Below are 21,826 nucleotides of genomic sequence, written 5' to 3' on the forward strand. Positions count from 1 at the left end.
TATATATATATATATATTTCCCCTTTTTTTTTTCTTTCCCCTTTCCCACCCTCCCCCTCTGGTTGAGGATGGAGAGCCTCCGAATATACTCCTTGAACGCGAAAGGCCTCAATATCCCTGAGAAGCGGCGTATGTTGCTGCATGACTTGAGGCGGGATCGCAACGATATAGTCTATATCCAGGAAACTCATTTCAGGGAGGATAGGTTGCCGGTCCTCAAAAACTGATTTTTTCCCCCTGACGTACCATTCCACCAATAAAACGAAATCTCGGGGGGCCTCCATTCTCATCTCCGGTAGAATACCCTGGACTCTTCAGGATTCTAGGATCGATCCGGGAGGTCGCTATGTGTTCCTCAAGGGTCGCATTGGCGATGTTCAGTTGACGTTGGCGAACGTCTATGCCCCAAATGACGGCCAGGATGTTTTTCTGCGACGCACGCTTGCTAAACTGTCGGAATTTCATGAGGGCCAATTGATCCTGGGGGGAGACTGGAATATACCCCTGGCCCCTAACGTCGACACGTCGTCGGGTGTATCCTCTATGCCTGCGGGAACCCGTAAACGCATTATTAAATGTCTGCATGAGACGCAGTTGATCGATATTTGGCGACTTCAACACCCGGGAGAACGGGACTACACATTCTATTCCTCCCCCCATAAAATATACACGAGAATAGATTACTTCCTTGTACCCCACGGTCAACTCCATGCGGTTCACGCATCCACTATAGGTCAGCGGACATGGTCGGATCATGCGCCCATTACGTTGACCTATAAACTCTCCAATAACCCGTCCCAGAGGACGCGATTTTGGCGACTAAATGAAAGCCTTCTGCAGCAACCGGGGGTCTTAGAGGAGGTGACTAGGGAACTTATTTATTATTTTCAGACTAACACAACGACCGATTCCTCACCGGGAGCAGTTTGGGAAGCCCATAAGACAGTTATTAGGGGTATCCTGATAAAACACGGCTCGCGTATCAAAAAAGAAACCGGGACACTTCTGGAGTCGCTTCTGGCTAAACTCCAAGTCCTGGAGTCGCACCACAAAGCTTCCCCGGATCCTCATGTGGAGGCTGAACTGTCCTCTCTCCGGAGTCAGATAAATGACCTTCTGGGACATAAAGCTAAGGCTGCGTTACAAAAATGTAGGCTCATGGCATACGAATCCGGGAATAAATGCGGTCGCATCCTAGCGAGGGCGGTCAAAGACGTTAAGACGCGGACCTATATCCCCCGGATTAAGACGACAGCGAACGTAACTGTCGGCCTCCCGCATCAGATTGCGGGAACATTTAAAGGATTTCTACGACACTCTATAACCTACCGACCCCGCAGGGGGGACAACCCCAGATGGAGGCTTATATATCATCCAGCCAGACCCCTACTCTGTCCCCTGAAAACATCGCTGAACTAGAGGCCCCGATCACTACAGACAAGCTGGAACTGGCGCTTAAGCTGACTAAACCTGGAAAGGCACCTGGGCCAGATGGCTTTACCCTTGCATACTATAAGACCCTGCTTCCGGCCCTTAGCTCTCATATGGTGGGTCTCTTTAATGCTATAGGGAACGCGGCCACCTTCGCTCATGACACCACCAGGGCCCATATCACGGTCATCCCTAAAGACGGTAAGGACCCCTTGGTTTGTGGTAGCTACAGACCAATCTCGCTGCTGAACACTGATCTCAAGCTGTTTACTAAAATTTTAGCGACCCGGTTAGCCCGTCACTTACAGACCCTGGTTCACCTAGACCAGGTGGGTTTTGTCCCTTCGAGGGAAGCTAGAGACAGCACGACTAAAGTGCTGAACTTAATATATATTGCTAATCAAACCAGCACACCTTCCGTATTTTTAAACACCGATGCAGAAAAAGCCTTTGATAGGGTTAACTGGGAGTACCTCTTCGCGGTTCTCCGGCATGTGGGACTAGGTGAAAAAATGATTAATTGGATTACCCAGATATATGCTGCCCCGACAGCACAAATTAAAGTGAATGGGGTCCTATCAGACCCCCTTTCTATTAAAAATGGAACTAGACAGGGCTGCCCATTGTCCCCCCTTCTCTTTGCCCTTTCCCTAGAACCTTTCTTATGCAAAATTAGAAACAATCCTGATATCCAAGGCCTGATAGCGGGGGGTGTCCAATACAAGGTCTCCGCTTATGCGGACGACTTGATGTTTTCCCTTTCGAACCCGGCAATATCCCTCCCGAATCTCCTCAGGGAATTTGAGGAGTACGGACGGATCTCTAACCTGAAAATTAATTACACTAGATCGGAGGCTATGGGAGTAGCACTCCCGCAAGCCGCCATGAACACACTCCACTCCAGTTTTAATTTTAAATAGACAACCGTGGCACTGACATCTGGGGACCTTGATTCCTGCGAATCTAGACCACGTCTTTAAGCTTAATTTTCCACCCCTGTTGACTAGAGCCCGCGCCCTGCTGGAGTCCTGGCATAAAGGCCTACACTCTTGGTTTGGCAGGTGCAACCTTATCAAGATGTGCATCTTACCCAAATTTTTATATTTACTGCATGCACTGCCCGTCCTGGTCCCCGCCTCGTTCTTTCGACAGGTACATGGGATGTTTACTAGATTTATCTGGGCAAATAAAAAACCGAGACTGGCCCGGACTCTACTCTCCCTACCCAAACTTCACGGGGGCCTCGCAGTCCCGGATGTGAAGAAATACTACCATGCGGTTCATCTCGGTAGGATTATTGACTGGGGTCGCCACCGGGATTTTAAGCTGTGGACCCGATTAGAACAAGCCCAAACGCAGGTGCCACTACAGGGAGCTATCTGGTGCTATGCACACCTCCCTAAGGATATGAAAAATCATCCCCTGATAGGGGTAACGCTGCGGGTGGGATCGACGTACTGTTCAGACGGGCCACTATCCACAGCTAACTCTCCGCTCTATCCCATTCTGGGGAACCCTCGATTCCCTCCAGGATTGGACCGCCAAATTATGTCAGCTATGTTTACTAGGAACTGCACACAAGCGAGGCACTTCCAGACAAATGGAGACTGGCCTTCTATAGAGATGCTGTGTGACGCGTCGGGCCCCTACAAACTGGCTTTCTGGACTGCAGTCCAGCTTAGACATTTTCTTTGGGCCCTCCCATCTCCGCAGCAGTTTGGTGTACCTTTGACTACATTTGAGGAACACTGTTCGGGATGCGGGGCACTCCCGAGGACATTGTCAACAATGTACAACCTCCTTATCGCCCCGGTCGATGACACTCACTTAACCTTCTTGACTAAATGAGAGAGGGAGCTGAACTGCACATTTACTTCGAGCCAGACTCAACGTATGTTAACCTTTGCCCTACAATCTACCATTTGTACCAAAATACAGGAAACTAACTACAAACTCCTGACGAGGTGGTACTTAACCCCTCAGGTACTGCACTCCTTCTATCCGAACACCTCGGCACTTTGCTGGAGGTGTGGTCAGGGGCAGGGCACATTGTTACACATATTTTGGTCCTGTCCGAAGTTGTCCCATTTCTGGTCTACAGTCAGGTCCATTACCCAAAAGTTCACGGAATACAACGTCCCCGATGACCCGGCCTTTTTTCTCCTACATGATAATACCATGTCTACTAAAAAATACAAAAAGTCCATTATGTGTCACCTGGTGAATGCAGCCAGAGCCTGCATTCCGCTTCACTGGAAGAGCCAGGCCCCACCGTCGGTGGCGTCCTGGATTCGAAGGGTGGAGGACATTAGTAAACTAGAGGACCTGGTGCTATCTGGGAGGCAACAACAGGAAAGATTTAAAACCACGTGGGCTCTCTGGCATCAGTTTATTCTCTCCCCTGAGGGAGTTTCCCTGAGGACCCTGTGAGATAGTTTGCAACCTGGTCCAAGTATATGACGCGGTGTTCCGGAATCAACCAGATCTCTCCCCCCCCTTTCCCCCCCCCCCCCTTTTCTTTTTTTTTCTCTCCCCTCTCTCTCCCCCAGCCTTCCCCGGCCTTTCTCCCTTGTGTGTCCTTGTCCCCTTTACTGTTAGACTCTGACCTCGGATGTTCGATTGTTTACCGGGGCAATGGGGTTCTGGTGTGGGGAAGAGGGGGGAGGAGGCTCAGAATTAGGCGTCTAGTGAGTCCATGGTTACTCCGCGCAGTGCTTCGGCCCACATGGGCTGTGGTAGCCGGAATGATGATGAACGTGACCTTACAAGAACTCATGTTAATTTGAGATGTACTGTATGTAAGCTATGTCTGCCTCCCCCTCTATCCCTGTATCGAACTTACTGGGCGCTTTCCCTTCCTTCCCCCCATGTATCCCAACTGTATGTCTTATGTTATATGTGCGCCCAGGTTGGGCATTGTTTAAATAAAGTCTATATTTGAAAAAAAAAAAAAAACTTCGTGCACTGGAAACACCCTTCTTTTTGGCTCCCCCAAACCTGAATACATTTGGTCATGCAGGGTTAGGGGCTTTTTATCCGTCTGGATACCGAGGGTTGCATAAATTGCCTTTAAGAGGTCCTCTACCTCATCAAGGGATAATTTATATCCGGAGGCTTTCCTGGACCCCCCGTCCTGGTCCTCCCCCTCGGAACCCTCCTGGGAATCGGAAGAGGAACTGTCTGGAAGTTCCCTACCTGTCCCTGAAGGGCCTGCAACCTCTGTCCCCCCTGTACTAGCAGGTTGGACCGGAGCAGAACTCTGTGCTAGAGGTGGGGTTGTATCCTGGGGAGATGGACTCGTGGGAAGCTGAAAGTTTTCAAAAAAGGGCCTAAAAGAAGAGAAGGTGGACGAGAGCTCTTTGACTGAAGCTGCTAGTCCTGACCCCTGTTCAGATTCCCTTTCCCTAACGAGGGAGTCAATACAGCCTTTGCACAACACTTTGGTCCAAGATTCCCCTAAAATGTCCCTACAGGAGGCACACTTCTTTTTAGAGCTATGCGTAGATCTAGTTTTTTCCGTAGCTTTCTAAAAAAAAAAGGAAAAAAAGAAAAAAAAACAGAAAAAGACAAAGTCAATCCAAAGCTCGGGATACAACCCTGGGAGTGCACTAGACCCTTTTTTAGAAGAAGGAATCTGAGCCTCCCCTCCCCCCTGGCCACCCAGGGGGTCTGCCCCCCCCCCCCCCCCCATGATAGAACCATACATGGGGTGGAGGGATCCTAGATAGAGAGTACCCCTCCCCAGGGTGCTCATACCTTAGGAATGCTGGAGATAGAGTCTGTTGTTTGAGCCTCAGCTTCCGACATGACTGCAGGTGGCTGCTTACTACAGAGTTCCACGCTGCCTGTGCGCATTCCGAACTCATCTCCAGCTTGTGCCCGGCCCTCCTATCGGCTCCACGACCCGGAAGTCGATCGTTTGAGGTCAAGCCTTAGTTTCCGCCGGATACGACGTCGCCCGTCGTTCGGCCCGCTCGGTTCAAAGAAAAAAAGGGCGGACTGTACCCTTGTTCAGGGAAATCTTCCGAACGGCTTGCCAGCTGCGTCCCTGTAGACGCAATAGGAGTCCCCCATGACCTGAAGCCGCGATCGACTCGGAAGGGGTGGCAGTACCTGGTGAGGTAAGTAAACCGTTCGACCCGCGGACGTTGTTTCGAACGGTTTGAACCCAGCTTTTTCCAAACGAAGCCCCTGCTTCTTTCAACCGGGTTCTTCAACGACAAAACGGCCACAGCCTCCCCGACTCATCGGCCTGGTTCCTTGCCCAGTGTCTCCCCGCCGGAGGAAACACTAATAACTGAGGTCCGGCAGGGGAAGTAAGAATTTATGGGCTGGCGCAGTGTTTCCAGAGGAAGAGGAGGAGTCCATCTCTCATAGTGGCTGTCCTGAAAGACGATTAGGGAAAGATATACCTGTGTTCAGATCCCAATAGCTTGTACATGTATTTAAACTACCGGGTGCTAAAGGGGTGTGACCACATGTTAGCCAGTCGGCTGGCTAAAACATGTATTGCAATATATGTGAATTAAATATCCCCGTTTTTTATTGCATAGATCGCTGGGAAGGGTGTAGCAGTGTGCAGAGAGTCTATCCAGATTTTGTAGTGTTAACATGTGGTCATACCACTTTAGCACCTGGTAGTATAACCACTTGCAGACCAGCCGCCGTCATTAAACTACGGCAGGTCGGCACAATCCCGCGAACCGTCGTAGCTGTATCTCGGCCCTTTAAATGCCTATAGTAGGCATGCGTGCGCCCGCTGCACGGTGGGGGAGCCGATGCGCATGGCAGGCGGTCATGATGACCACCGGCCACGAGCAATCGTTTTCACGAGAGCCAGAACAGAGATGTGTGTGTAAACACACACATCCCTGTTCTTAGAGGAGAGACAGATAGTTTGCGCCTACTAGCTAGGAACAAGGATATGTCTCCTTCTCTAGTCAGTTCCACCCCCCCCCCCCCCCAGTTAGAAACACAAACGAGAGAACACACTCGCTGATCACTGCCATTACTACTAAAAAAAATTATAAATAAGAAGGCCATAAATCTAGCACATAGTTTGTACACACAAGAACTTTTGCGCAAACCAAATCAATATACGCTTATTGCAATTTTTTTTTTTTACCAAAAGTACGTAGAAGAATATATATAAACTGATCATAAAACTATCATAAAACTGATGAAGAGATCTGATTTTTAAAAACATTTTTTGGTGATATTTATTACAGCAATAAGTAAAAAAATATTGTTTTGTTCTTCAAAATTGTCGCTCTTTTTTTGTTTATAGCGCAAAAAAAAAAAAAAAAAAAAAAAACAGAGGTGATCAAATACCACCAAAAGAAAGCTCTATTTGTGGTAAAAAAAAGACGTCAATTTTGTTTGGGTACAGCGTCACAGCGTCGTGCAATTGTCAGTTAAAACAACGCAGTGCCGTATCGCAAAGATTGGCCTGGTCATAAAGCAGGAAAATCTTCCTGTCTGTAAGTGGGGAAATGCATGTACAAAGCTATTGGGATCTGAGCACAGGTAGATCTCTCTTTTGCAATCGCAGCAAAAATCGCAAGGCGCACGTGCCGCTCAACTTCTGCGTTCCCCATTTTGCGGTGATTCCACCTGTGATTCAAAATTGCCTAAGTGTGAATGGAGCCTTAAAACTTGTAAGTTTGCTTTAACTAACAGATATGCAGATCGAAGGTCATAATGTTAATGTGAACAGTTACTACAAAGAAAATATTTTTCATCTACCACATCCCATACATACACAAAGAAAAACGCTCTCTCTAATCAGAGATATGCAAGCACCTTGAAAGTCTACAATTAGTCTGGGCAGTACGTCCAAGAGTCTTTCTATGTTTCTGAACATTGTTTTGGCGTTTGTTTTACAGAGCAGCCACGGCTGTCATACAGGGCATGTCCCTGCAGTACACCCATCAAAGTTTTTAAGGACATAAAGCATCACATCTAAAGTGCACAATTGGTTACGTTTATTCACATAGTCTTACCTACAGAGTAATTATATGGTGCAACAACGAACATTCTGGTATAATGTATTCCTCCAAGGGCATGTCCTAACAGATGCTGAATCACGTGATGTATGTTTTTTTCATGGTCACCATCTAAAAGAGGGGAAAAAGAAATTAAGAAAAAGAAAAAAAATTATGTCTCATCAGCTGCAAAGTCACCAGCACAGACCTCTATACCAAATGCCTGAAGTTAACAATATAAATTAGTTTTTTTCCCCAAAAAAATACACTTTAAGAAATGCAAAATACCATAACTGGGCTTATACAGGTGTAGCGCTGGCATTCTTGCCTACTAAATTATGTTAGCATTTACAATGAAAGTCTATGGACGTTTCTATGGCTTAGTGTTTGATAAAGCAAAAGATGGTGCCAAAGCATTGAACTTGGTACAAGAAAACACTGGAGAGTTGACCTTTTTACCCAGGATTGCAGGTGACCCACCCATGGACATTCTCTCACAGTGCATGCTGGGTAGGGCATAAAAGGAACTCAAGCGACCATCTTAGGTCTCTTGGGAATGCATGGCCTGCCTGTGAGGACTTGTGAGGAGGCCTCCTGGAGGAAGGGGCCTATTGCCCACAAGGAGTGCAACCCTGCTCGGTTGTGTGAGTGACCTGAAGTGCCAAAAACACAGTGATCAGATTGGGAAGATCCAGAGACACTCGTTTGAGCATCGGAAGGGTATCACTGATGTCCCCTAAAAAGACGCCAGCACAAAAAAGGCCACGTCCAACAGTAAACAACGTCATCCCGCACTCACAGAAGGAGGAGTATACCTATGCGCTCACTCTGCATACCAAACAGTAGTGGCAGAACCGATGGTGCACGAGACTGTGTTTAATCCCTGGTGCAAGGCTGTGCACAATCTAAGCCATTGGCTCCTGCTGCGGTCAATCAAATCCAATGACGCGAACGGGGGAGGGGGGGGGGGGCTGAGTCCTGCATTTGGCAGCTATGGACGCCAAATGCTGGACAGGGGGGGGGACGCTACTCCTAGGGGGTTATCTGATGCGGGGAGGAGCAGCGAGAGCCACCGGGGGACCCCAGAAGAGGATGTTCGGGGTCACTCTGTGCAAAACGAGCTGCACAGTGGAGGTAAGTATGACATGTTTATTTATTTTTAAATAACAAAGTGGCCTTTACAATCGCTTTAAGCTGGTCGCACACTTTACAATTTAATCAATCATATTTAGGTTTAGCGATAGGTAGTACCACAGGGGCATACCCAAATAATACCATTTAGACTGGTCGTAAATAGGGATTGACCTATATTTTTTTTTGGCGCCGATACAATATCGATATCCCAGCCACCTCTCCTGCCGCTAGCGGATATTTTGTACATTTAAACTTTACAAAAATAACACCAAATTTTATGCACAAAACTGGTATAAGCTGAACATTTTAATGTTTATTAAAATTAAATATTAAGGGCTTGTTCTTCACATGAAAACTAATGGGAGAAAAATACACAGATTTCAAAACTGACATCTCGTCTTAGTCTCGTCTTCAGTGCACCATGGTGTGATGAATGAGGTCTAAAAGTAAACTGGGAAAAACAAAGTGCTTGAAAAACAATAACTTCGTAAATGGCTTCCCAAAACATAGAAAAAATTGAACTTACTAGTGCATTGCACTGCACTGATTACCCTACTGCAGCGCAAAAAGCTTGACAGTGGATAGGACACACTGACACTACACTTTCTTCAATACTCCCAGTTAAAGTGGAGTTCCACCCTAAAGTGGAACTTCCGCTCATCGGAAGCCACCGGTGTCACAGTTGGCACCTTTCAGGGTGGAGGGGGGTGCAGATACCTGTCTAAGACAGGTATTTGCACCCACTTCCGGGCATAGACTTCCACGGAAGTCTATGCTTTTTCCTGTCCCGCTATGCTGTCTGCTGGGACACACACGGGTCCCAGAGACAGCGTGGACCATTCCCATTGCGCTGCGCGACTCGCTCATGCGCAGTAGGGAACCGGGAAGTGAAGCCACAATGCTTCACTTCCTGATTCCCTCACCGAGAATAGCGGCAGCAGCCAAGAGCCGAGCGATCGATCAGCCTCGGCTGCCGACATCGCTGGACCCCGGGACAGGTGAGTGTCCATTTATTAAAAGTCAGCAGCTGTAGTATTTATAGCTGCTGGCTTTTAATATTTTTCCAGTGGACTCCCTCTTTAAGTAGAAAAATATTATAGTGCAAAAAGCATAACATTTCAGTATGTTCACCTGTTAAACTGGTTGTTTTTTTTGTTTTTTTTTCATAAATTGCTGCCACTTCACTGAAAACATGCTCACTTGGTACAGATGGAGGAGCAGAGAGGTATTTTTAGCATGAGAGGCAAGTCTTTTATAGCGCGACTCATTTTCTTACCACCACCGAAGAGGATCACCATTTCTATCAATTACTATTTCTTTCATATAGAAATGAAGTTCATCATCCAGGCTGATTATTGATGCACATTTAGAAGAATCCTCTGCATGAGGCCCGAATAACACGCTGAACATGACATTAACCACTTGCTTACAGGGCACTTAAACACCTTCCTGCCCAGACCAATTTTCAGCTTTCGGTGCTCTCACAATTTGAATGACAATTACTCAGTCATGCAACACTGTACCCAAATGAATTTTTTGTCCTTTTTTTCCCACAAATAGAGCTTTCTTTTGGTGGTATTTGATCACCTCTGGGGTTTTTATTTTTTGCGCTATAAATGAAAAAAGACCGAAAATTTTGAAAAAAAACGCATATTTCTTTGTTTCTGTGACAGAATTATGCAAATTATTAATTTTTCTTCATAAATTTTGGTCACAATTTATACTGCTACATGTCTTTGGTAAAAATAACCCAAATTAGTGGATATTATTTGGTCTTTGTGAAAGTTAGAGAGTCTACAAGCTGTGGTGCGAATCGCACAAAATTGATCACATCTGATGTACTGGTGGCCTATCTCGCTTCTTGTGACCCGAACAAGTCAGGAAAGTACAAATACCCCCCAAATGACCCCTTTTTGGAAAGTAGACATTCCAAGGTATTTAGTAAGAGGTATAGTGAGCTTTTTGATGTTGTCATTTTTTTCCCACAATTCTTTGCAAAATTAAGATTTTTCATTTTTTTTTTTCTCCACAAAATTGTCATTGTAATAGGTTATTTCTCTCACGTGGCATGTGTATACCACAAATGACACCCCCCAAAAAATTCTGCTACTCCTCCTGAGTATTACAATACCACATGTGTGGGACTTTTTCACAGCCTGGCCACATAGAGAGGCCCAACATGCAGGTAGCGCCATCATGTGTTCTAGGAACATAAGTTACACATCTAACTTGTTGACTATTTATTACACTTTTGAAGCACCAGGACAATGACACGTGACACTGATGACAGATGGCACTGATACGTGGCAATGATGACAGGTGGCACTGATGACAGATGGCACTAATATGTGGCACTGATGACAGATGGCACTAATATGTGGCACTGATGACGCGTGGCACTTATACGTGGCACTGATGACACGTGGCACTAATACGTGGCACTGATGACACGTGGCACTGAAACGTGGCACCGATGACAGATGGCACTAATACGTGGCACTAATATGTGCCACCGATGACAGATGGCACTAATACATGGCACCGATGACGCGCGACACTGATGACAGATGGCACTGATAAGTGGCATTGATGACACGTGACACTGACAACAGATGGCACGTGACACTGACAGGTGGCACTGATGACAAATGGCACTGATACGTGGCACTGATGACAGATGGCACTATGTGGCACTGATGACACGTGGCACTGACGGCAGGTGGCACTGACGGCAGGTGGCACTGACGGCAGGTGGCACTGGGGGCAGGTGGCACTGGGGGCAGGTGGCACTGACGGCAGGTGGCACTGGGGTGGATGGCACTGACGGCAGGTGGCACTGGGGTGGATGGCACTGGGGGCAGGTAGCACTGGGGTGGATGGCACTGGGGGCAGGTAGCACTGGGGTGGATGGCACTAGGGGCAGGTAGCACTGGGGTGGATGGCACTGGGGGCAGGTAGCACTGGGGTGGATGGCACTGGGGGCAGGTAGCACTGGGGTGGATGGCACTGGGGGCAGGTAGCACTGGGGTGGATGGCACTGGGGCAGATAGCACTGCTGGGGGCGGATGGCACTGCTGGGGGCGGATGGCACTGCTGGGGGCGGATGGCACTTTTTATTTCATTTTTTAAATTTTTTTTTTTTCCAGAATCAGAACGGCTGCCGCTGCAGCCGTTCATCTCTCCCCTCTCGCACTGTCTGTGCGAGGAAGGAGAGCGGCGCTGCGAGATGATCTCATATGTTTACATATGAGATCATCTCCCATTGGACACGCCGATCACGCTGTAAACGGCCGCTGTGATTGGCCGTTTACAGCGATCTGTGTTTGCCTGTCCCCGGGGGACACGGCGAACACAGAACTTCCGCGATGCGCGCCCGCGGCGGCGCGCATTGCGGAAGTAAACATCAGGCCGTCCAGGGACGACCGCCCGAACGAACGCGCCTGCTCTACGGCCGTAATTCGGCTATAGGGCGGGCGCGAGGAGGTTAATTTGACCACAATAAAGATTCTCTTCTGCTCATTGTCTTTTTTGACGTTGGTCTGTTTTTGCAGCATCTTGCTCTTCCAAACTTGACCTTTCTGCAGGAAACTCCAGCAGCTCATGTTGATTTTCCATCAGCCATTGTTTTGCCTTGGCCAATACATCATCAGAGAAAGCACGATTCTTGTATCGTGCAGCCAAAACACATGCCAGCACAACATTTTTATTCTCTTCAGGCTTCTCAAAGCGTTTGGTGAGGATGTCCCTCATGACCTGCCCGAATGTTTTATTGCCACACGTGTTGGGTCCTTAATTCTCTTGAAGAAGCATCTTCAGCACTCACACGTGGGATGACAGAAATTAGTCATAATGACTCACCTCTAGGGTCACGTCCTCTATGGCAGTGGTCATCAACCCTGTCCTCAGGGCCCACTAACAGGCCAGGTTTTATGTATTACCTTGGGGAGATGCAAACTAGAATACTGCAATCACTGAGCAGAAAATGATATTACCCGTGATGTATTTCAGTTATCTTGCAAACCTGGCCTGTTAGTGGGCCCCGAGGACAGGGTTGATGACCACTGCTCTATGGGGAAGAGAGTCTATGACATTGGCTACAATGTCCCACTGTTCAGCAGTAGGACAAATATGTTTGCCTGAATAGATGCTCAAAACTCGCTTCTGTTCCAGCATTCGTTGCAGCATGTGAAGTGTTGAATTCCAATGGGTTAGAACAGCCTGAATTAAGCTGCTTTTGGGTAGGCCAAGGTCTGCCTGAATGCACCTCAGTCGTTGCTTGGCAAGGACTGAATGGTGGAAATGGCCTTCTCATCTCTTCGGCATGCCAATTATATCTATCAAAGCGCTCTGGCTTGACAGACCATCATTTACCACAAGTTGCAGGGTGTGTGCCATGCAACTGAGGTTGAATACTTCAGCAAGCCTCATTCCTTTCACCATGTTTGCACTGCTGTCACAAAGCACAAGCATCACTCAGTCTTTGTTTATTCCCCAGTGTGGGATCCTTGCATCACCTTTTTTTTTCCAACACCAATTGCCTTTTTGTCCATCTGCTGTCAATGAAGTGGCATGCAAGACTCAGCAGTGTCTCTGTAGTTCCTGACCAGCAGTCAGTTGTGAATGAGAGTAAGTTGCCAGCATTCTCTGGTTGCAGCATAGCCTTTACATTCTCAACTACCTTTTGGTGAAGCTTTCCCAGCATTTCGGTTTGATAATACTTTTCACTCTTCGGTGGGTATCAGGGCTCGGCTATGGACATCAACCCCTGAAATCCAGAGTCAGACACCATTATAAATGGCTGGTTATCCGTAACCATCATCTCTATGATTGCTTTGTCCAGCTGTTGGGATCTTCCATCAAAATTTAGCCACTTAACCTTTATTGTTGTTTGGTGGGATTGTGGTATTTCTTTGTGCTTCATTATATAATTCAACATGATGAACTCTTACATGGGCCCAAAGATTTTATGCATTTTTGGTTTTTGCAGTTGTTGATCCCATGCTCACATTGTTTGTGCATGTGTTGCACACTGCTGCTTCTCCTGGAGATGGTTGAGAGGAGAAATAGTTCCAAATCACACTTACTTTTTCTCTCTGCATCCATCTGCATTAGAACCTTGCAAAGTGTAAGGTTAAAAATGGCAGGCACCCTTCTGTGGGTTGGCTTGCTGGCCTGGCACCCTGCTGCGACTGGCTTGCTGGCCTGGCACCCCGATGTGGGTGGGCTTGCCTGGCTTGCACCCCTATGTGGGTGGGCTTGCCTGGCTGGCACCCCTATGTGGGTGGGCTTGCCTGGCTGGCACCCCTATGTGGGTGGGCTTGCCTGGCTGGCACCCCTATGTGGGTGGGCTTGCCTGGCTGGCACCCCTATGTGGCTGGCTTTTGTGCGTGGGTAGGCGGCTGGCACCTTGCTGTGGGTGGCTGCTGGCTGGCACCCTGCTGCGGGTGGGTGGCTGCTGGCTAGCCTCAGTGGCCTGGCTGCTGGATGGCGGACTGGCGTGTTCGCCTGATAGTGTCGAGGAGAAGGAGAGGGAGGCCTGTCAGACTCAGAATGTTAGGCCCAGTGCGCGGAGGCGTAATGATGTTGTGTTTGTCGCACGTTCCTGCGCACTGGGTCTGCAGGCTTCCGGGCCTCAAAAAGATGGCTGCAGCCTCATCAGCGTCCGTCGGAGCAGCCTCATCAGCGTCCGTCGGAGCAGCCTCATCAGCGTCCGTCGGAGCAGCCTCATCAGCGTCCGTCGGAGCAGCCTCATCAGCGTCCGTCGGAGCAGCCTCATCAGCGCCCATCAGAGCAGCCTCATCAGCGCCCATCAGAGCAGCCTCATCAGCGCCCATCAGAGCAGCCTCATCAGCGCCCATCAGAGCAGGCTCATCAGCGCCCATCAGAGCAGGCTCATCAGCGCCCATCAGAGCAGGCTCATCAGCGCCCATCAGAGCAGCCTGTAAAGTGAATTTATTTTTTATTTTTTTTAAATAACAAACATGTTATACTTACCTCCACTGTGCTGCATGTTTTGCACAGAGTGGCCCCGAACCTGCTCTTCTGGGGTCCCTCGGCAGCGGTCTCTGCTTCCTCCCGCAGGTGCTTCTCACGTTCATGCAAGCTCCCTCGCATGGTGAGAAGCATCTGCGGGCGCGCTCCCGTGATACAGCCGGCGGCTATAGCCACTCGCTGTATCACACGGCCTCGCCCCCGGCACTCTGCGTCAGTGGATGTGATTGACAGCAGCGCGAGCCAATGGCTGCGCTGCTTTCCATCCATCCACTCCAGCCAATCAGCGGCCAGGCTGAACGGTGGAAAGGACGCCGGGGGACGAGCGCGGGACTTTCGAGGGGTGAGGTAAGTAAAATGGGGGGGGGGCTGGGAGCGCCGGGACTGTCAGATGTTTTTTCACCTTAATGCACAGAATGCATTAAGGTGAAAAAACATTTACCTTTACAACCCCTTTAAGGTTTGACCTCATATTATATGGTTTTGGTAAATCTGAAGACAAAAATCTGCAGAAAATCTCAGTGTGTATGAGGTCTAAGAAATTATTATTTTTTTTTCCCCCCATCAAAATTTTTTTTTTTCATTTGTTTAGCAAAAAATAAAAAATAAACTGTGGCATTTAAATACTACCCAAAAGAGAGCTCTATCAAAAAAAAATGATGAAAAATTTGTTTGGGTACAGTGTTGCATGAACACGCAACTGTCAAACTGCAACAGCGCTGAAAGCTGAAAATTGGCCTTGGCAGGAAGGGGGTGAAAGCGCCCAGTAGGCAAGTGGCTAAACTAACTGCAATCCATATCCTGGTCACTGGTTCTCTAAATACAAGACTCAACCAAGACTTCACCTGTCTGCTGTAGCTGTTGAAAATACCGGTCATGGAACCAGGGAATCTGATATTCTGGGCACTCGATACATAATGCTCGGTTTAATTCCATTAGGCACCTCTTAGTTCTCATACATTGCAGAGGAGGAGAGTCTCAAAAAAAACAAACAAGAAAGAGTTAAGTCGATATAATTAAATTCACAGCTCTACAATTGCTAATGCCTATGATGTGCTAGTCAATAAAGCTACACATAAACAGAAGAGTGAGCCTGAGCTTTTAAAAGACTCAAGTTTAGTCAATAGAAAAAAAAAGCATCAGAAAGGAGGGATGATGTCATTGTATTTAGGCAGACTGTTGGTACTAAGGCTCAGCAGATTTGATTTCTAATTTTTACATTATCTAGCCACTATCTATAAACATGGCCTAATATTGATTGGACCCTGGGCAAACATTTTCTTGGGCCCCCCCATGCAATCATTACCGCTCACTGACTGGCTGTTAGAGGTTACAGCACACATTATGGCTCACTGATTATTTGCATTAGGTTACAGCATATGACTTTTGCTTGTTGATTGGTTGCTAGATATTACTGTACATCAATACTGCTCACTAATTGGTTGCTAGAGGTTACTGGACATCATTACCACTCACCAATTAGTCGCTAGAGGTAACTGCACATTGTTACTGCTTACTAATTGATTGCTAGAGGTTACTGAAAATCCTTTACTGCTCACTGATCGGTTGCTAAACGTTACATCACATCATCTCCTCACTGCCTGTACACCATGGACTGGGGGGGGGGGGGGGGGTGAGGGGACCCATCAATAGACAGAAAACTCCAATGTAACTGGGATTCACATTCACCACTAATGTAACACTGACCATTAATGTAATGGGGACATTCACACTGGCCATTGGTGTGAATGAAGAGTGTACACCAAGCCCCAATGTAATGATTCGATTTACACTGACCACTAATGTAACTGAGACAGTGAGCCTGCATCCACATTTGTGTGTGTCTGGAACGCATGCAAAAATAGGATTTTTGTACTCGCCGTAAAATCCTTTACTCTGTAATTCACCGACGGACACAGCTCCTCTCTGTAACAAAATGGGTTGTTAGCCCTATCACTGGAGATTACTAGGCAAAGTTGTAATACAACACTTCAGAACTTTTAGTTCCGCACAGGGGGGCGGTCGATAGGCTACAATCCCCACAGTCTGCCCTAGCAGCCTCAGTACGTCAACAAGCAGAATAACGTAAAGAGGAAAAAAAAAGAAGGGCGGGTGCTGTGTCGGTCAATGAATTACAGAGAAAAGGATTTTACGGCGAGTACAAAAATCCGATTTTCTCTTATATTTACCGACCGACATAGGTCCTCTCTAACAAAATGGGACGCCCCCAAGCAGTGCCAAACGAGGGGTGGGAAAAACAGCATAAAAACTTCATCCACCATGGCAGGTGGGAACTAGTGAAACTAAACCCACAAAAAAAACAGCACTGCGTGGAAAACCACCACAAAACCACAGGGTATCCTCAACAGGAGTGATCCCCAAGACCGCAGCCAACTGCGGAAGTAATGTAACAGTGCATTAACATAATAGTACTGCGTTTTTTCAAAAAACCAGGAAAAAAAATATTGGTTGCATATTTAATTAAAACTACACGGCCGCCTGCAAAACTTTGCGGCCAAAACAGGCATCAGCCGATGCACGGGCATCTACCTTGTAAAACTTGGTAAACGTATGGAGAGACGACCAGGTCACCGTCTTACACACCTGAGCGACCGACGCTTGGTGTCGGAAGGCCCAAAATGTTCCGATTGCCCTTGTGGAGTGGGCTGTGACCAGAAAGGGGGGGACCTGCCCCTTCAAGGCATAGGCTTGTACTACAATCTGTCTGATCCACCTGGAAATGGTGGCCGACGAGACAGTCATGCCTTTCTTGGGACCAGCTACCGAAACAAACAGTGAGTCTGACTTCCGAAAGGGAGCAGTGGCAGACAAATACACCTTCAGAGCCCTAACCACGTCCAAAGCGTGAAGGGCCACCTCTTTAGGGTGCTTCGGCTTAGGACACAGCGATGGTAATACAATGTCCTCATTGATATGAAAAGCCGAGACCACCTTCGGTAGAAAAGACGGTTGCGGACGCAACACCACCTTATCCCTGTGGATAACCAGATAGGGCGACTTGCAGGACAAGGCCGTCAATTCCAAAACCCTCCTGGCCAAGGCGATGGCCACTAGAAAGACCACTTTCTGGGAAAGAGTCAAAAGGGGAATCTCCCTGATATACTCAAACAGCGGTTTTTGAAGCGCTGACAACACCAGGTTCAAATCCCATGGGGGTAACGGTGGACCCCCCGGAGGGACTACGCGTCGCACCCCCTGAACGAAGGTACTCACTAAGGAGTGCGATGCCAAGGGTCGTTGGAAAAAGACAGCTAAGGCTGATATATGCCCTTTGCTGATGCTTAATGCCAATCTCTGGTCAACTCCTTGCTGGAGAAAAAGCAGGATCCTGGATATGGAAAAGGATTGCGGATGCCATCCTTTCTCCTCACACATGGAGATGTAGGCCTTCCAGGTATGATGGTATATCTTCTGAGAAGAAGATTTCCGTGCCCTCAACATAACTGGTCCGACAGACCCCGGTTCCTCAACACCTGGCTCTCAATAGCCATGCCATTAAAGTCAGCGATGGTAAAGCAGGATGGAAAATTGGGCCTTGAGATAGGAGGTCCTCTCGCAACGGCAGTCGCCAGGGAGCGTCTGCCACCAGACGCACCAGGTCTGCGTACCAAGAATGCTGAGGCCAATCTGGGGCAACCAGCATTACTGGGATCCCCTCAGCTTCCACTCTGCGAAGCAGACGTGGCAACAGTTTCAGTGGAGGAAAGGCTAAAATCAGCTGGTAATGATCCCACGGAGCAACCAGCGTGTCTGACACGTCTACCCACAGATCTCTTGTCCTGGACACGAATCTTGGCACCTTCCGATTGAGACGGGAGGCCAGTAGATCCACATCTGGTGTTCCCCACTTCAGGCACAGCAGCTTGAATGTCTCTGGATGCAATGCCCATTCTCCTGGGTCCAGCATCTGTCGACTCAGATAGTCCGCCTGCCAGTTCTCCACCACCGGGATGTAAATGGCCGACAGGGCCGGTACGTGTCGCTCTGCCCACCAAAGTATGTGAGCGACCTCCCAAGCAACGGCTGAGCTTCTTGTTCCCCCTTGGTGCTTTACGTGGCATTGTCCGACTGTATCCTGATCGGACGCCCTTGAAGACTCACCGACCATGTGTGGAGGCACAGCCTTATTGCTCTCAATTCGAGCAGATTGATCGGCAACTCTGATTCTTCCGCCAACCAGAGGCCCTGAGCCGACTGAACCCTCATCACTCCACCCCAGCCAGATAGACTGGCATCCGTAGCGATCACCGCCCATTTCAGTGGAAGGAACGATTTTCTGCACTGAGTTACTGGGACATCAACCACCAGATCAGAGAGTCCCAGACTGGCTGGCTCACCTGAATCTGTCGATCTAGAGACAACTGAGATTTGTCCCATTTTAACAAGATCTCCTTCTGCAGCACTCTGGTGTGGAACTGGGCGTAGGGTACTGCCTCGAAGGATGCTACCATGAGTTCCAGTACTCAGATGCAAAACCGGAGCGACGACCACTTGCAGTTCATCAGTAGCTTGACTGCGGATCTGAGAGTCTGCAATTTGTCTGAAGGGAGAAAAACTCTCGCTTCCCTGGAGTCAAAACAGCAAACCTAGGTACTCCAGACGCTGGGTTGGTACAATCACCGACTTCGTTAGGTTCAACAGCCACCCAAATTCTTGCAGGGTCTGCATGGTGATCGCCACATCCTCCTCTAATTCTGAGGCGGGAGATGCTCTCAGGAGGAGATCGTCTAGGTAGCCCACGATCACGATCCCACGTTGTCTCAGCAACGCCAATACTGGAGCCAGAACTTTGGTGAAGACTCGGGGGGTTGATGCCAGACCAAAAGGAAGAGCCACAAATTGGTAATGGGCTTCCCCAACTGCAAAACGCAGAAATTTGTGATGCCAAAGGCATATGGGTATGTACAGGTACGCATCCTGTCTAAGGATGCCAAGGAGTCCCCTTGATGGGGCGCAGCGACTACTGAGCGAACTGATTCCATTCTGAACCTCTGCACTTTTACAAAGTGATTGAGGGCTTTCATTCAAGTCCAAGATCGGACGTACCCCTTCCTTCTTGGGAACCACAAACAGATTTGAGTAGAATCCCTGGAAACCTTTCCGATTCCGGAACTGGTACAATCACCTTGCAATTCAGCAAATCCCTTACCGCCCCCAACAGGGCCTCCCGGCGAACCGGGGATATGGGTATGCTGGAGGGGAAGATTCTATCTTGAGAGAAGAGAGAAACTATCTTGTAGCCTGTGGAAATCAGATTGCAGACCCATTGGTCGGATAACCGGGAGGACCACCGGGCTGCAAACTCGTGAAGGTGACCCCCCACCGAGACATTGGTGGGGGCAAACCTTCATGCGGTACCACTTTTAGTCACAAGCTTGTTAGGCTTGCGGTTCCAGGGACGTTTTTTTTTGTTTGTTTTTTTGCGAATATACATTTTTATTAATTTTACATATGTGGGGTAGAGCCCCAAAGAATACAGCAGTAACTGAAACAGTGAAGGTCGCAGCCTCCCAAACATACATTACAGTCAAAAATATTGACCGCATAACTTTTCAGTTTGTCGTGAAAAGTTGTCTAGCTGTACGGATATTGCCTCATCAAATATAATTGGTAGGAAAGTCAGAACTCATCTGTGGCTATCGGTTATTCTGAGGCCCTAATCAAACATCTTACCAAGAGGTCGAGGCAAGCGGGTTTGGGGCTACGGCCAGGACGGAGAATTGGAAAATAGATAAAGCAAGATAAGAATAGAAGGGGGGGAGGGAGGGTAGAGGGGGAAGGGAGAGAGGAAGGGCAAGAGGGGGGGAGGGAGGGGGGGGGTGGCATTCCATTTGCGGCCATCTATGTGCTGTTAATCGGTAGCTCAGGTTCCGAAGAGGGCATAGCCCTCTACCGAGCACATGAACCTATTCCAAAGAGACCAAGTCTTTCTATAGGCGTCTTGTCTGTCTTTGGCCGTTAGTATCAGATCTTCCATTTTATTGATATCTTCCACCTTCCGTAGCCACATTGCTGTGGTCGGTGGGGTTTGTGGTTTCCAAAGTAGAGGGATGCAGGACATGGCCGCATTCGTCAGGTGGCGCAATAGTGACTGCTTGTATTTCCTGGGGGACAAAGTCGAGACATGCAGCAGGAAGAACGCCGGGTCATTCGGGATCTGCCACTTTGTAAATTTTTGGGATATGGTCCAGACCGCTGTCCAGAACTCAGTCAGCCTGGGACAGGACCAGAAGGTGTGTAGTATTGTGCCCCTATCTTCTCGACAGCGCCAGGAAAGATAAGGTGTAGGAGACTAGGTGTTAAGTACCACCTAATAAGAATTTTGTAATTTGTCTCATGTATTTTTGTGCATAGCAAGGACTTGAGAGAGAACCGTAATACGTTATGATGTTGGGTTGGCGTGAAAGTACGACCTAGATCCACTTACCATTTTGCAATACCTGCAATGCGTGGTTGTTGGGCTGGTGTATTTATGGAGTACATTTTGGAAAGGACTCACGATACTGGCTCCATATCAGAGCAGTATTCTTCAAACATGGTCATAGGTCTGGCGTATTCTTGGGGATTCGAGATTGACTGAAGAAAGTGGTGTAAACGTACAGCATTCCAGAAATCCAGTTGATAAGGACCAATAGGGTCCATAAGATCTGGTATGGAAGGCCAGCTATCACGCGTTACAAACTGAGAGGCTGTGTTGAGGTTGGAGTCCTGTAATGTCTGAAATTGTGTGGCTGCTATACCTGGTGAGAATTTGGGGTTACCTAGAATCGGGGTTAACGACGACGTTTTGGTCGTCAGAGTAATGTAGTGCTGCCTGCATGCCCTGACAGAGTGTTACCTATCAGGGGGGTGTGATTTTCGTCTACTGTGGTAGAGAACCTCTGCACCACAGAGCGGTCTTTAACGGGACAGAGCACTGACGTTGCTCAATTTGTGCCCACAACTTAGTGTCAAGGTGGCGACTCCAGTCAACTATCCTACCCAAATGGATAGCTTGATAGTACTTTTTTATATCTGGTAGCACCAACCCTCTGCAGTGCTTCAGCAAGGAGAGTTGGGAGCGTGGTGTCTGTGGTTGCTTTTGTGCCCAGACAAAGTGGCTGAATAGAGCCTGTACCTGTTTAAAATATGCAGGTGGTATTTTAATCGGCAGGGCTTGGAGGAGGTATAGAAATTTTGGCAGTATGCTCATTTTCAGCAAGTTACACCTTCCAAACCAGGAGTGAGTCCCTTTGTGCCACGAGTCCAAAAGCAAATTCACCTTC

The 21,826-nt window shown here is 48.2% G+C and overlaps 1 protein-coding gene across 18 annotated transcripts in view; it reads right to left on the reverse strand.

Annotated features, from left to right (window-relative positions):
- Positions 1-21,826, reverse strand: part of LOC143923970 (FAST kinase domain-containing protein 1, mitochondrial-like) — a 189,722-nt gene that overhangs the window by 33,564 nt on the left and 134,332 nt on the right. For 15 of the 18 annotated variants that reach the window (XM_077447941.1, XM_077447936.1, XM_077447932.1 and 12 more), the window contains 2 exons: positions 15,386-15,517; positions 7,434-7,547 (listed from right to left, as the gene is read on the reverse strand). In XM_077447941.1, the coding sequence (XP_077304067.1) occupies positions 7,434-7,547; positions 15,386-15,517 (246 nt within the window). The remainder of the gene's footprint in view (positions 1-7,433; positions 7,548-15,385; positions 15,518-21,826) is intronic. The other 3 variants (XR_013261798.1, XR_013261799.1, XM_077447946.1) reach the window with 3 other exon arrangements.

This window comes from Lithobates pipiens, unplaced genomic scaffold (assembly GCF_037356315.1).
Source record: "Lithobates pipiens isolate NorthernLeopardFrog02 unplaced genomic scaffold, aLitPip1_a1.2 Scaffold_22, whole genome shotgun sequence".
In the NCBI taxonomy this organism is placed as follows: domain Eukaryota; kingdom Metazoa; phylum Chordata; class Amphibia; order Anura; family Ranidae; genus Lithobates; species Lithobates pipiens.